This window comes from Euphorbia lathyris, chromosome 2 (assembly GCF_963576675.1).
Source record: "Euphorbia lathyris chromosome 2, ddEupLath1.1, whole genome shotgun sequence".
NCBI classification, from domain to species: Eukaryota; Viridiplantae; Streptophyta; class Magnoliopsida; order Malpighiales; family Euphorbiaceae; genus Euphorbia; species Euphorbia lathyris.
This window is the reverse complement of record NC_088911.1, coordinates 64,532,460-64,546,205: the sequence shown is the minus strand read 5'-3', so window position 1 is coordinate 64,546,205 and position 13,746 is coordinate 64,532,460. Positions and strand designations below refer to the sequence as shown.

Here is a 13,746-nt window from a genome sequence, read left to right as displayed (position 1 = left end):
AGCACCAGAGCGGGTTTGCCAGACTCTGGCCCTATTTGACTTGCATATTGTTTTGTAGGCTCAAACACGACGTCGGATCAACACCATAGTTTGAACACGTAACCAAGTTCATGTAATGAGTTATCAGAAAGTATTAGGATGATGTGGTATTGTTGGAGGTTTGAAAACCTACGACCATTAAAGATGCTTTTGCTTTTTGAATTTATTTTCCGTGCTTGATGAAATAGATAGTGTTTAGAAGAGTGTCTTATATTGAAACAACAATGATTGCTTAGTTTTTTTTTTTATAGCAATGTTGCCATTTTTTAACATCTTTTTGACCTCTCACTTTTTTTTTTTTTTAATACAAAAACATGATTTAGTGACAAACTATTGATGCAATTTTATGATAAAGATTTGAGAGTATGCAGTGACCCAACTTTTGGAGTTGGTATTGAACATTTTATTTAAAAAATTGATAAATGTGATTTGGATAACTGAGAAAATAAAATATTATAGTTGTAGACTTACCCTTCTTCTTTTACTTTGGGAAAACCCCCTCCTCCCAAGTTCCATATAAAATTCAATAAGCCGCCGAGGCACGATCTTTTCGCTCGACGAAACAAAGAAGAAACCCTAGCTTTCGCGAGCTGCGTCAACTTGCTCGGTTTTCGGAGCTCCCTTAGAGTCTCACCAGGTTGGTCCAGTCAAGCTTCTAGTCCACTCCGCTTCTCTGTCCGCCTTCAACTGTTTCGGTACAATGTCAGTGAAGCTCCTCTCTTTTTCTATTATTTCTATTAGGGTTTTGAGGTTTCCATTTCGTGTTTGCGAATGATTCGGAGAGTTTCTTTAGTGATACTTTACTTCTATATCATCCACCGTTTGCTTATTCGAGAGGCTAATTACGATGTTCTTTTTTTTTGTGGTAATTACTGGATTCCTTTATTTTCTATCTCTCTTTTTCCATCTGTCACTTCAAAATGCTGGATTTTTTCTAGACCTGTTCATTATAAAGATCTTTTTTGGTAGTCAATAAGTACTTGTATTTGCTTATATTCTTTTTTTGGCATTTCTTTACCATTAACAGATGATTGGATTTATTGTCAATGTTGACATCCTTGTACAATTTCGGATCTATGAATAATGAATACTATCAAGCCCTACATTCTCTTGCTTTAAGTTTGCGGGAGTCTGAAATAAAGGGAATATGGGGTGACATTAGTTTTGAACATATAAACCATTGATGGCCAGAATATTGGAAATCTATTGCAGAAATGTTACATCATGCGTTTCTTTTCTTCAGCACTTTCTCTATCTATTTCTTTTGGAACGTATACTCCAGTTATCGTATAAGGTTCCAGCAAGATTACTTTATTGGACGAGGAAAGCAGTGATGGCTAAGGATTGTTTCTATGATACATAAACATTCTCTGAAACTGCTGAAGTGCTTTGACTGTTAAGGCACATTGAATCTTTTTTCATTCCTTTGTGTCTTGCATGTAGTCATTGCAAAATGATTCAAGTCTTTGTGTCATACTTATGGATCTTCAAGAAGTACCCTAAGGCATCCTTCTACTTTTCTTATGTATGGTCTTCTGCAATCCAAGAGACAGGGATGCAGATGTCAAGATTACCCCATGTCTAGCAGTGGATAAAAAGAAAGCATGATATGCATTACATATCCATAAAATGAGAATACTGTAGGCTTTCTGTGTCAAAATATGATTTGCTAATAGGACTAACACTTAATTGCTTAAATAAGATGAGCAGATGAGTCATGTACTCACTCCCCTTTCTAGGAGCTGACCTCATATGGAGTCTCGTTGCTTTTAAAAAAATGGAACTGGGGATGTACATAAATCTTCCAAGGTTGTTTTCTTCAGTTTTGTTCTAAAGAGAGCTGGATAAGGTAAATTTGCATAAATATATGTCAATCATACCTGATGCATGACACAAATGCTTTCTTTATGATAGATGACAAGCGCTTGGACAAATATGAGCTTTGCAATCATACATAGGGATATAGAGAGGGAGTGGGAGAATCAGGGTGGACTTGTGGGTTTTATATTATGTAATTGGAGATTCTTGCTCACCCTCAGAAGAACTATACATCTGCAAAAATTCAGGAGAGGATGTGCAGTTCAAAATAGTTTTCAAATTTATTATAGCTTTGGAGCAACTTGGAGCAAATGAGCAATGGAGCTTTTGGAGCACCGCTCACATGGAGGATTGCTCACTTGGTTTGCTTCATCGTTTTTTGGCTTCTCTATACTTTGTTATCGTCAGAGTGCTGATGATAAATGAAGCAAGAGTTGATGGAGTGACTTTATTGCTTGAAAATGAAGGAGTTCTTATTCATTTATGTGGTTCCTTTTCTCTATGCAGTGCAGTTAAAGCTTTGCTACATTATCAGAAATGAGCAGCCGCTTTTCTCGAACAATCTATGTTGGAAACTTGCCCCCAGATATAAGAGAATGGGAAGTTGAAGATCTATTTTACAAGGTCTGATTTGAATGCTCTATTGTGCACTATATACTATACAATAACATTCCTGTTGAGTTAATTATGCATATTACCATTTCATGTGATAATAATTGTATATTCTTACCTATAATGCTGCATGAATGAATCTGCCCATTCTAGAACATTTTTTTTTCCCTTAATATGTGTTTTGATATTTCTATTCCTAATGGATATGTTACAAGAAGCCTTGTTAAAGGCGCCTTGCCTAGGCAGTGAGGCAAAGCAGGAGCACCTAAGTCCAGGTGCAGAAAGGCATGCCTTGCATTGTCTTTGGTCCTTTGGACATATTTTGGAACTGTAAATACTGTTTCGAGAAGGAAATACTAATGATCGTTAACTGTGACGTTGTTACCTTATTGTACTTTAAATATACTAAATACATTGTTAGAAAGAGAATATATAGTTTAAGGTAACAACAACATAGTCAATTAATTTGGTTTTGAAAGCCAAATTTTGTCTCCAAAACAGATTAAATATATTTAAGGGAAGTGGAGGAGTAGGAGGTCAGAAAAATTTCAGAAGATGAATCGGGAGTAAAAGAATAGATGTTCAGCCAGCTTCATAAAGCTAGAAATGCAAGAAAAAAAAGTTAACAGTTCTATAAGAAAAAAAAAAAAGAAGATAATTTATAACTTACATCAGCGTATGTTTATTTCCTGAAACTTCAATACTGTTTAGATGGATGAATCATTATTCAGTTTAGTGTATCTTGTCTTCTCTCCTTGAAATAGAAGCTAATTTTTGATTTCTCCTCTTCCTTTGATGGGGTCCTATGTGATTTATTCCCTTTGATAATATGCTTGGTCTGCTATTTTTTTTTTCTTTCTTGTTTTCCTGAAAGTTTTCTACCTTTACATAGTTTTGAATTGCTCTACAACATTTTAATTGTTAATGCAAATAAGCTGATTTTCCTTTGTATAAATTTTTCTGTAGTATGGTCGTATACTGGACATTGAGTTGAAGATTCCTCCTCGCCCTCCGTGTTATTGTTTCGTTGAGGTAAGAATGTTAATGTGTATTGATTATCATGCATTCCACACAATTTATTTCAGTGGAAGAGTGGAGATGAGAGCATTTAACTTGAACTGACATTTGTTTGTTTCACAGTTTGAAAATTCCCGGGATGCTGAAGATGCAATCAGGGGTCGGGATGGCTATAATTTTGATGGAAGTCGTTTGAGGGTAAAAGAATTGCTGATCATTTGTTGTATATTTTGCTCCAAGTTTTAATTCTGATTCTCATTATTGTTTGCCCAGGTCGAGCTTGCTCATGGAGGTAGAGGGCAATCTTCAAGTGATCGTCGTGGGAGTTATGGTAGCGGTGGTGGGGGCGGGGGTGGGGGTGGGGGTGGAGGTGGAAGTGGGGGTGGAAGTCGATATGGAATCTCACGTCATTCTGAATTTCGAGGTTTGTTGTGAGAATTTTAGTTTTTGCTTTTAGTAGCAACTAGCAAGTAACTATTGGAAAAAAAGCTGTACAAACAATTATTCAAGCTCGATCTTTGCATACAGTTCCTAGTTTATTTAGATCCCTGGCCGTCATATTTGCATTGCAGTTATTGTTCGTGGACTCCCATCTTCTGCTTCCTGGCAAGATCTGAAGGTTTGAGATTTTTGATAATGACCAACTAGTACATTTTTTTTGTTAGCATACTTGTTACTAGAGCCATAAATTTCATTTCAGGATCACATGAGGAAAGCAGGCGATGTGTGCTTTGCTGAAGTTTCTCGTGACAGTGATGGTAGGCCTTTTGTTTTAAGAAAGAATATCGAAAAATTTACTCATTTTAGCCTCTCCTTTTACTGCAACTTGTTGGAATTTCATTTCACATTTGCTTTTGGATGGGTTGCAAAATGATTTAATATTAGTTCTGGAAGAGTATTTTAATCATCCTAACAAGATGATGCTATAACTATGTTTACTCAGGAACATTTGGTGTTGTTGATTATACAAATCATGAAGACATGAAATATGCTGTAAGTTTTTTCTCCAACAACCCTCACTTGACTGAGTTGTTGATGGCATTTCTTTTACTTTGACTGACGACTCACTTTGAGATGCTGGTGCAGATTCGGAAACTTGATGACACTGAGTTCAGGAATCCTTGGGCTAGATCTTATATTCGGGTGAGTATCTAGGACTGTTCATGTATCCATAAATGTTAGTCTTCTCTTGCCTTTGCCTATTTCCTGTCATTGGCTTTCGAAAATGGCTATTTTTTCTTGTAAAAAAATTCTTGATTTGCACACTCTGCTGCTCTTAGAGGTAGGGCTGTCCCAAAATAATTCAACCACACAGTGACCCAACCCAAATATAAATAGTTTAGTGATTCATTTGCTGCAGTGGTTTGGGTTCACTTTAACCGAAGATTTAGTTTACCCTGAACTGAATTATTCACTCAAAAGTTATCCAACCCAAACCGAATAGGCAAATACCAAATTTTGGTTGAACCTTGGCATCCAATCTTTATCTCATCTTTTCAAATTATTCACCCCCAAACTTCAGACACCTGACATCCCTTACCTCCATTGGCATTGTGGACCCTCTCCACATTCCATGGCACTACCAAATTCCGGGATCCGGACAGTGACATCATTACTATTATTGCTCTTTACCATCTCTGTCTTCCTTACCACCTACTTAGCACGGAAACTCCTCTTTAGCAGCATTTTTGCATTTCGTGTCTGTTTTCAGAAACGGAAACTCCCGAAAACCAGTACAACACGTTTTTGGGCGTGTTTCCGTAAGTATTGAAAATAAGAAACAAGTTTCTGGTTAGGAAACCATTTCCAGCAGCAACTCCATCCAATTTCAATTCCAACTATGATTCTAGCTATTTATACTTCCTCTTTATCTACAAACAACTTCTTAAATTGATGATAATTTCTATTTCACAATTTCTAATTATTTTATATCTTTTACTCACTGTTGTAATCATCTATCAGAGCATAAATACCAATCCTTTTATTATTTTACTTTTAATATTTATAAATATGCCCCTATATTTTAATATTTACATGTTTCCGTTTTCTATGTTTTTGTTAGAAATAACATCTCCCGGTTTGCGTCGTTTCCGTTTTCGTGCAACATAGCTTGCCACCTCTATATTTGTTCTTTTCATTTTGACCCTCTGTTCTTCAGTACGATTCCTTATTGTTTTTGCTTGTTGGTAGTTGATCTGGGTTTCATTTTGTTTATCTTTGGCTTCACTTATTTATTTATTTTCTTGAATAATGTTTGTTTGACTAAGAAAATTTGGGATCTTTTTTAGATTTAAACATGCTGCTTTTTCTGTAGGAACCAAAGAGAAAAATAGATCATGCAGCATAGACGTGTTCACTGTTTTGCTTATTTTTTTTTGTTTAATTTAATTTTTCTTTGAAGATGGGAAAACCATAAGTGTAGACAGCTCAGAGTTTGATAATGATTCCTAGATTCAGTGTCTGGTTAATTCTAAACAGACTGCTAAATTTTTTCTAATAGCATTAATGGATTTTTGAAAAATAAGTGTTTTTTTTAGAGGTTCAAAATATTAGTTTAGGATAAAGTAGGTGTTTGTGATTTAGTGCTATTGCAACCTTTCCGATGAGTTTTCTGGGCTGGTAAGAATTTTGGGAGCTTTTCAAGGAATTTTATATTTTCTTTTTCCAAATGAGTTATTTTTCTTCCTCTTTTGATTATGATCGTGAAAAAAAATAAACTTATAATTATTGTTTTTGGCAAAATGGCTTCTTTAGCTTGGCCTATCCAAAATTCTTGCTTTTAACCCATGACCCCTTTAACAGGTCGCATGTACACCTAGCCTATTAAAATTGGTAACATTTGGTTGAATCTAGAGGACCCATTTCACACTGTCTAAATTGAAATAAAAAGAACAAATTCGATGCTTAGGTGGACTCATTCGTAGCATTCTTTAGTTGAAGTTATCTATCTGATTTCAGCTGACAACTTTACTTTTTGCTGCTTATTAACCTGTATAAACCATTAATTTCACCAGTTTCTTCATCCTTCCTTTTAACAAGCCAAACACCATAAGTTTTTTCCCTGAGAGCCTTGTAGCAGAGAATTAACTCACTGATATACCCATCAATCTTCGTCATCTCAAATCTCTCTTCAAGATTTTCAAAATAACCACCACCACCACCAACAGATCCATAATCCTTATTTTAATCCTTCTGTAACTATGATTTTTCATGAGGAGATGTTTTCAACAATCCCTTACTCTTGGGCGGACCTTAAATCACCATGGGAACTTAATCCCCATCTGTTGAAATCCTGCCGTCTATTCCGGAGGCAACGTAGATCAGTGGAGGTGGACCCTCTCTCCTGCTTGGTACTGGAATCAGATTGCAAATTGATGCTTTAATCCACTTACCATTTTCGCCCCAAGTTCCTGCCATGGCATTTTCTGAACCTCTTATATACTCAACATATGATCCAATTCTAACAGATCCATTTTCACACCGTACAATTGGGCAAAAAAAAAGGGTATGTCTAGATGGACTTCTCCTAGAGTTTTTATAACTGAAGTTGTTAATTTTATTTGACAACTTATTAACCTCTTCACCACTCTCGCCTCTATCAAACACGATCCCAGATTCTCACGATCTTTCTCAGTTTTCCATGTTTTAAATAGAAAGAAAAGCTTAACCACCACCAGGCCATGGGGGACTGGAAAACTGAGAAAGATAGTGAGAATCTGAGATCATGTGTTGACAGAGGCGAGAGGAGAGTAGGTGAAGAGGTTACTAAGTTGTCAAATAAAATCTAACAACTTCAGTGATAGGAAAAGTCCATCTAAGCATTCCTCTTTTTTGGCCCAATTGTATGGTGTGAAATGGATCTGTTAGAATTGGATCATATGTTAGCGGTTTTAGTAGGCACTATGGTTTTCATTGACTTGGAGAAAGCATATGATAAGGTACCAAGGGAAGTACTTTGGTGGGCCTTGATAAGGAAAGGCATTTCGCGGAAATATATTGACATCATAAAGGACATGTATGAGGGAGTATGCACGAGTGTACGTACTAGTGTTGGGAAGACTGAAGAGTTTCCTATTACGATTGGAGTGCATCAAGGTTCCGCACTAAGCCCATTTCTTTTTGCCATCGTTATGGATGAACTAACAAGTTCACTTCAAGATGGTATACCATGGTGCATGCTGTTTGCAGATGATATTGTGTTGGTTGAGGAGACGAAAGAAGGAGTGGAGATGAAGTTGGAACTATGGAGGCAAACTCTAGAATCTAGAGGCTTTAAGTTGAGTCGAAGTAAGACAGAATATTTGGAGTGTAAGTTTAGCGGCCGTAGGAGTAGGGAGGCAGGGACAATCATCCTAGATGGGAGAGTTGTTCAGGCCTCGGATTGCTTCCGGTATTTAGGATCTATTATCCAAACGGATGGAGAAGTAGATGGAGATGTTGCTCATAGGATTAAAGCTGGTTGGTCGAAGTGGAAGAGTGCTACGGGTTTCCTTTGTGATCCCGGCATGCCTAATAGATTGAAGGGAAAATTCTACCAGACGGCAATTAGACCAGCATTGTTATATGGTACGGAGTGTTGGGCAGTGAAACACTGCCACATCCATAAGATGTCGGTGGCGGAGATGCGTATGTTGAGATGGATGTGTGGTCACACGAGAAAGGACCGGGTGCGTAATGAAATAATTAGGACAAAAGTAGGGGTCACATCTATTGAGAATAAAATGAGAGAAAACCGACTAAGGTGGTTTGGCCATGTGAGACGTAGAGCGCTTGATGCGCCGGTTAGGAGAACCGAAGAGTGGCAAAGGGATGTAGTGGTGAGGGGTAGGGGAAGACCTAAGCAAACTTGGAGGAGGGTGATCGAGAGTGATATGAGTTTATTGGGAATTGAGGAAAATATGGTAGTGGATAGGACGGAGTGGAGGGAGCGAATCTGTGTCGCTGACACGACTTGATTTTCACGGTTTTATATGATGGTTCATGTTAGCCGACCCCGAATCATTTCGGGACTAAGGCTTTGTTGTTGTTGTTGTATACTAATGTTACAAATTAAAAGGCTGGGCTGGAAGAAAGAATTTTTGATTGTTCAGGGGTCAAAAAGTTCATTTCTCCATTTTTTTGTCCTGTAAAATAATTTAAAATAAGAAAATAGTTTTTAAATAAAAAAAGGAAAAAAAATGTGAATATTCAAATTAAAACCAAACGAACTCTATTGATTATCCATGGGTTAACAACCAAGAAGTGAGTTGCTCTGTTTGTACAGCCCTACCTAGAGCTATTTTGGCCGCTAGATGATGTTAGTAGCTTAAAAGGAATGAATATTATGAAAGTGCTCACTTTTCTAATTGTGTCAATTTTGTATAGGTGAAGAGGTATGAAAACAGTCCGTCAAGGAGCCGCAGCAGAAGCAGAAGTCCAAGAAGGACTCGAAGGTGGGTGGGTGGTGTGTAGATGTTTTATTATTTATTTTAATATATAAAAAAAAGGTTAGGAAAAGCGTACTTCTATAATGAGCTCTTAATTTCTTTGCCGATAATGAGAATTAAACTGTTGGTCGAGCAGCAAATCATTGGAACGTTCCCCTTCAAGATCAGTGTCCAATTCTATATCGGCATCACCTGTTAAATCATCCAGGTATTTGTAAATGGCTTGTGCTTTTACCGCATGTTAATGTGTGATTTTACAATTGCTTTTGGCCTATTAGTATTTCCCATCTGAATAGCATGTCACTGAGTTGCTTACGGAATATGCAGAGCTACTAGGTTGAGGTCGAGGTCAGGGTCAAGGTCAAGGTCAGAATCTCCCAAGAAGGTAAAGGATTGTCATTAAGTGAAAGTAGAGTGAGAAATAGGCAAATTAGATAACAAGTAATTTTGGAAGTGTTAATTATGTGCAGGCAAGATCTGGCAGTGCTTAGAAGCTCATCTTGGAGTTTCCGACAAGGGAAAAAGTTTCAGCAGATATTTGATCGATTTGATGATGGAAAAAACTTAGAACTAGCTAGGTATTGATTATTTTGGCTTTGATGCTTTGTCATGGATTATTGTTATTAACATACCCTTGATGTGTTTGTGTTTGTGTTTGTTTTGCTACTTCTCAGTTGAACTTAGTCTTTAGTTGTGAATTGTGATGAATTTTATGCAAGCATATGATTGATTGGATTTTAAATGAATGGCTGATATGGAGTTTTTCTCTGAAGACTTATTTCCTCAATTTGTAACTGTCATAAATGAAATAAAACGCCTACTAACACAAATACTCTTTAAAAAAAAAAAAAAACTCTAGATAAACAACGCTCAACTAAAAGCATTTTCAATTCTGATATATCCATGGATGTTAATACTACAACATGGAAAAGATCATATTAGAATTTAAAAACAAAAGATCCTATTTAAAAAGTTAAAAATTTGAAAAACATAACAATAGAATAATATCATTGTAATTCTTATTCAGGTAACAAAAAGGCAAAAATTCCCTAAAGAATAAAAATTTAAAATAATTAAAAACTACAAATCCTGAAATAAATAAAAACAAAATGAACGCATCAAATTTAATACACTTTCATTTAATTTTGGCATTACATAAATTCAAGGGTAAATAATTTATTACTCCCGTAGTTTTTACCTAACACACTGTTTAATCCTATTTTGAAAAACACATTTTAAGGTTCATATCTTTTACCAATATTAACCATGTGGTTCTTTTATCTATTTTTTTTTATATATTTTTAACCAAACATATCTTAGATTTAAGGATAACCACAGTATAATACAAGTTGACCATGTTACTCTATTATTTTATATATGTCTATTTATGCTAAAATATAACGGTTACAAGTCTTAAAAAACAAGATAAAAGGACCAAAGGGTTAATATTGGCAAAAGATAGGGACTTTAAAATGTGTTTTTCAAAATAGGACTAAACAATATGTTAGGTAAAAACTAGGAGACTAATAAATTATTTACCTAAATTCAATGAAATTATATGAAAGACAAAACTACCGTTTCTAACTCAATTTTAAACCATTAAAAAAATTAGTAAAACATAAAAAGAACAATGTCTAATACATATTTTTTTTTAAAAAAAACATTTCAAAATGGTAATATAAAAAAGGCTTAATACATCACCAGCTCTTTGGACTTGTCCATAAAATTAGATTGATTTCCTAAACTTTACAAATGTCTCACCAGCTCTTTGACCTTGATTATTTCGTATTACGAACTCCTTAAACTTGTCCATAAAAGTATATTAGCTATTATTTCGTATTACGAACTCCTTAAATTTGTCCATAAAACTATATTAGCTCTCTGGACTTTATAAGTGTCTCACCAACTCCATGAACTTACTTATTTTGCAACAAGTAAATACAAAAACTATTAAACATAAATTCTAAAAATACATCTTCATCTATTCGAGAGATAATTTTTCTCTTCTCATACCTTTCAACTTATTATAAGAGTTAAAGTTGCAGGTTTGAGAGATCAAATGAATGTGGATTGAGAGTTAGTATTATGGTTTTTGTATTTAGTTGTTACAGAATAATCAAGTTTAGGGAGTTTGTGAGACACTTATAAAGTTCAGGGAGCTAATCTATTTTTATGAATAAGTTCAAGGAGAGTTTGTGATACGAAATAATCAAGTTTAAGGAGCCGGTGAGACACTTGCAAAGTTTACGGAACCAATCAATTTTTATGGACAAGTTCAGGAAGCTCGTAATATATTAAGCCTAACATAAATTCAGCTATTTTCAAAATCAAATGAAAAATGGAAGAATTTAATTACATTTCAATATAAAAAACTAAAAGAAAATCAAAATCATTCATAATATAACAAAAACATTAATAAATATTTATGAAATTTTTTCATCAAATCAAACACAGTTAGAAGAACAAACAAACAAACAAAAAATCACAACAACAATTAAACATCAACATTATCATACAATTCATTCTAAAAAACAATTCACAATAATTAAAAAATAACTTCAATAGTCAATTAAATGAAAACAATTAGTACATCAATTTCAGTAATTCAATGAAAATAAATGAAATTTTCTATAAATGACAATCAAATACATTAACCAAATAATAAAACAAGAAATTTATATAATACATTTTAATTTTTTTTAGAAGTAAGATAAAATCTTAAACAAATTAAATTCTTCCGAAATTAATTGAAAATAGAAAAAGTAATTAAATCTGAATGCAATTCACTAAAATAAAATATAAAAAACTAATTGAAAATATAAATGAAAATGAAAATTTGATTATAATTGACTAAAACATTTTTTTGGGTAAACAAGGAAGGCTCACGACCCAGAGAACAAAATAGAAAACATGAAACAAACTAAGATCGAACAAATCTACCAAGCATCGAGCCTCTGCCATCAGAAGACAAGATTTCTTGAAGGCTTGCAGGAGGCGCATCAAACTCATGATGACCCAGAGAACAAGAAGTTGCGAAGTTCGCCAACCAATCTGCGACATGATTACCCTCCCTATAAGTGTGAGCAAAGACAATAGACCAATCTCGGTCCCGGAGCTCCTGGCAGCGGTGAACAAGCCAGCCGTAAGGGCGGTGAAGATCCAAATCACTAGCCATTGTGTGCAGGACAGTCCTCGAGTCTAATTCCACAACGACTTTCCTGAAGCTTTTCTCCCAAGCAAGCTGTAAACCAAAATGAAGGCCCCATAGTTTCGCTAAAGTAACTGTACAGTGTTCGGTGTTAACACTAAAACCATCCATCCAGACCCCACGTTCATCACAGATTAAGCCCCCAGCAGAAGCATGCCCCTGATTTCCTTTGCAAGCACCATCCGTGTTGACTTTAACCGAACCCGAGTCCGGAGGCAGCCACCGAACCCAAACACAATGCTGAACCCTCGCCACGCCCACAATATTAAGGTTGCAAGCCTACTGAAATTCCGCACAAAGGCAAAGTATAGTATACGAACAATTCATCGGACGAGTAATCTCTTCAAATACAAACTAATTCATCCACCGCCAGATCCACCATAAACTGAAAGCAAAGACCATCGACCACTCAAAATGGCTAATGATGAGTACAAAATATGTATATTATTTTCAGCAAGTTTGGACATAAAAGGAACAATAATACAACATATCGTTATAATAATATGCATTTTTTTGTATAGATTGCTCATAAAACAATCACTGTCTGTTCAGTAGTAGAATCCACATGGTGAGCAAGCAGGAAAGGGGAGCTGAAGGAGAAGAACAATGGCGAGAACGAGAAACTCTAGTTGAACGCATCATGTACCCAAATTTTGTAATCACTCATAAGCCAAGAATTATTGAAGACGTTTCCTGAAAAAATTAAATACTGAGGCAGAACAACCACTCCTCCCTGAAAAAATGATGCATCATGGGCTGTCTGTTATATGGTAGACTGTTCCTGACTATCAGAACAGTCTGCCAGATCATATCTTTTATATTTCATTTTATCTTGAACAATCATTTTGCAGTTCATTTTCGGGCTATTTAAGGTGCCCTCAGTTTGTGTTTTTGATCATTCAGATTTCCACATGTGAACCTTATTTTGTAACTTTGTCTTTTGTTATTTGAATGCATTATTTTCTTCTTCATTATTATTTTGTCTTGACTCATTCAATTATGAGTGAGTAAATTAATTAACTGGTATGCAGTTGTGCAAGAATAGGTAAGAGATCATGTTTACTTCTCTCTAAATTCATTAAGTATACTTTGCTTGGTTGTTCAGTGAGTAATTAATGTTAAATAGGAGCAGCTAACTTATTTCTTAGTGGAGCAATTATGAGGAGACTCTCTTTGTGAAACTGAAATTTCACTAAACACATATAATTATGAAACAGAGTTAAGAGTTTTAATTATTCAATTAAATGCTTTCATGTTCTTAAAGCTTAGAGATATATTAATTTCAAGGAGACTTATTTTAATTGTTTTTAAAGAATGTTGGGAACAAGGGACACCTGACTCAACCGATTTTCGTGAAAGATACCTTAAGCCAAAACTGTTTCTACTTAATAAACAAGGAGCGAAGTGCCTATTCACTATTATTTCTGTGCATGCTGTATGACTGTTCTTCCCAAACCTGAAATCAAACTTCTTTTCAACTTTGGAATCGTGCAAAGGTGGAAGTCATCGAAAAGCTGCCTGTTCCCTCTTAAGTCAAATATGTCCGCAGTTTTCTAGGTCACGCCGGCTCCTACCGAAGATTTATAAAAGATTTCTCAAAAATTCAGATTGATTAGTGAGGGATTT

The 13,746-nt window shown here is 35.2% G+C and overlaps 1 protein-coding gene across 4 annotated transcripts; it reads left to right on the top strand.

The window, feature by feature from the left end:
* Positions 1–511: 511 nt before the first annotated feature.
* LOC136218480 (serine/arginine-rich splicing factor SR34A) lies at positions 512–9,654 on the top strand. 4 transcript variants are annotated; one of them, XM_066005367.1, is made up of 14 exons: positions 512–741; positions 1,954–2,219; positions 2,365–2,481; positions 3,436–3,501; positions 3,610–3,684; positions 3,760–3,910; positions 4,059–4,105; positions 4,187–4,244; positions 4,430–4,479; positions 4,573–4,629; positions 8,851–8,918; positions 9,049–9,120; positions 9,240–9,297; positions 9,383–9,654. In XM_066005367.1, the coding sequence occupies exons 3-14, from the start codon at positions 2,395–2,397 to the stop codon at positions 9,401–9,403; spliced, it is 810 nt and encodes a 269-aa protein (XP_065861439.1). In that variant the 5' UTR covers positions 512–741; positions 1,954–2,219; positions 2,365–2,394; the 3' UTR covers positions 9,404–9,654. The 4 variants fall into 4 exon arrangements, with proteins under 4 accessions (XP_065861439.1, XP_065861438.1, XP_065861440.1 ...); XM_066005366.1 differs by lacking the exon at positions 1,954–2,219 and having other exon boundaries at positions 513–741; XM_066005368.1 differs by lacking the exon at positions 1,954–2,219 and having other exon boundaries at positions 514–676.
* Positions 9,655–13,746: the final 4,092 nt, after the last annotated feature.

Bases quoted from the DNA above. Each gene is read 5' to 3' on its own strand.
- LOC136218480 (XM_066005367.1), top strand. From the start codon at position 2,395: ATGAGCAGCCGCTTTTCTCGAACAATCTATGTTGGAAACTTGCCCCCA. The intron at 3,911-4,058 runs GTTTGTTGTGAG...TTTGCATTGCAG, and splicing joins ACGTCATTCTGAATTTCGAG to TTATTGTTCGTGGACTCCCA. The intron at 9,298-9,382 runs GTAAAGGATTGT...AATTATGTGCAG, and splicing joins GGTCAGAATCTCCCAAGAAG to GCAAGATCTGGCAGTGCTTA.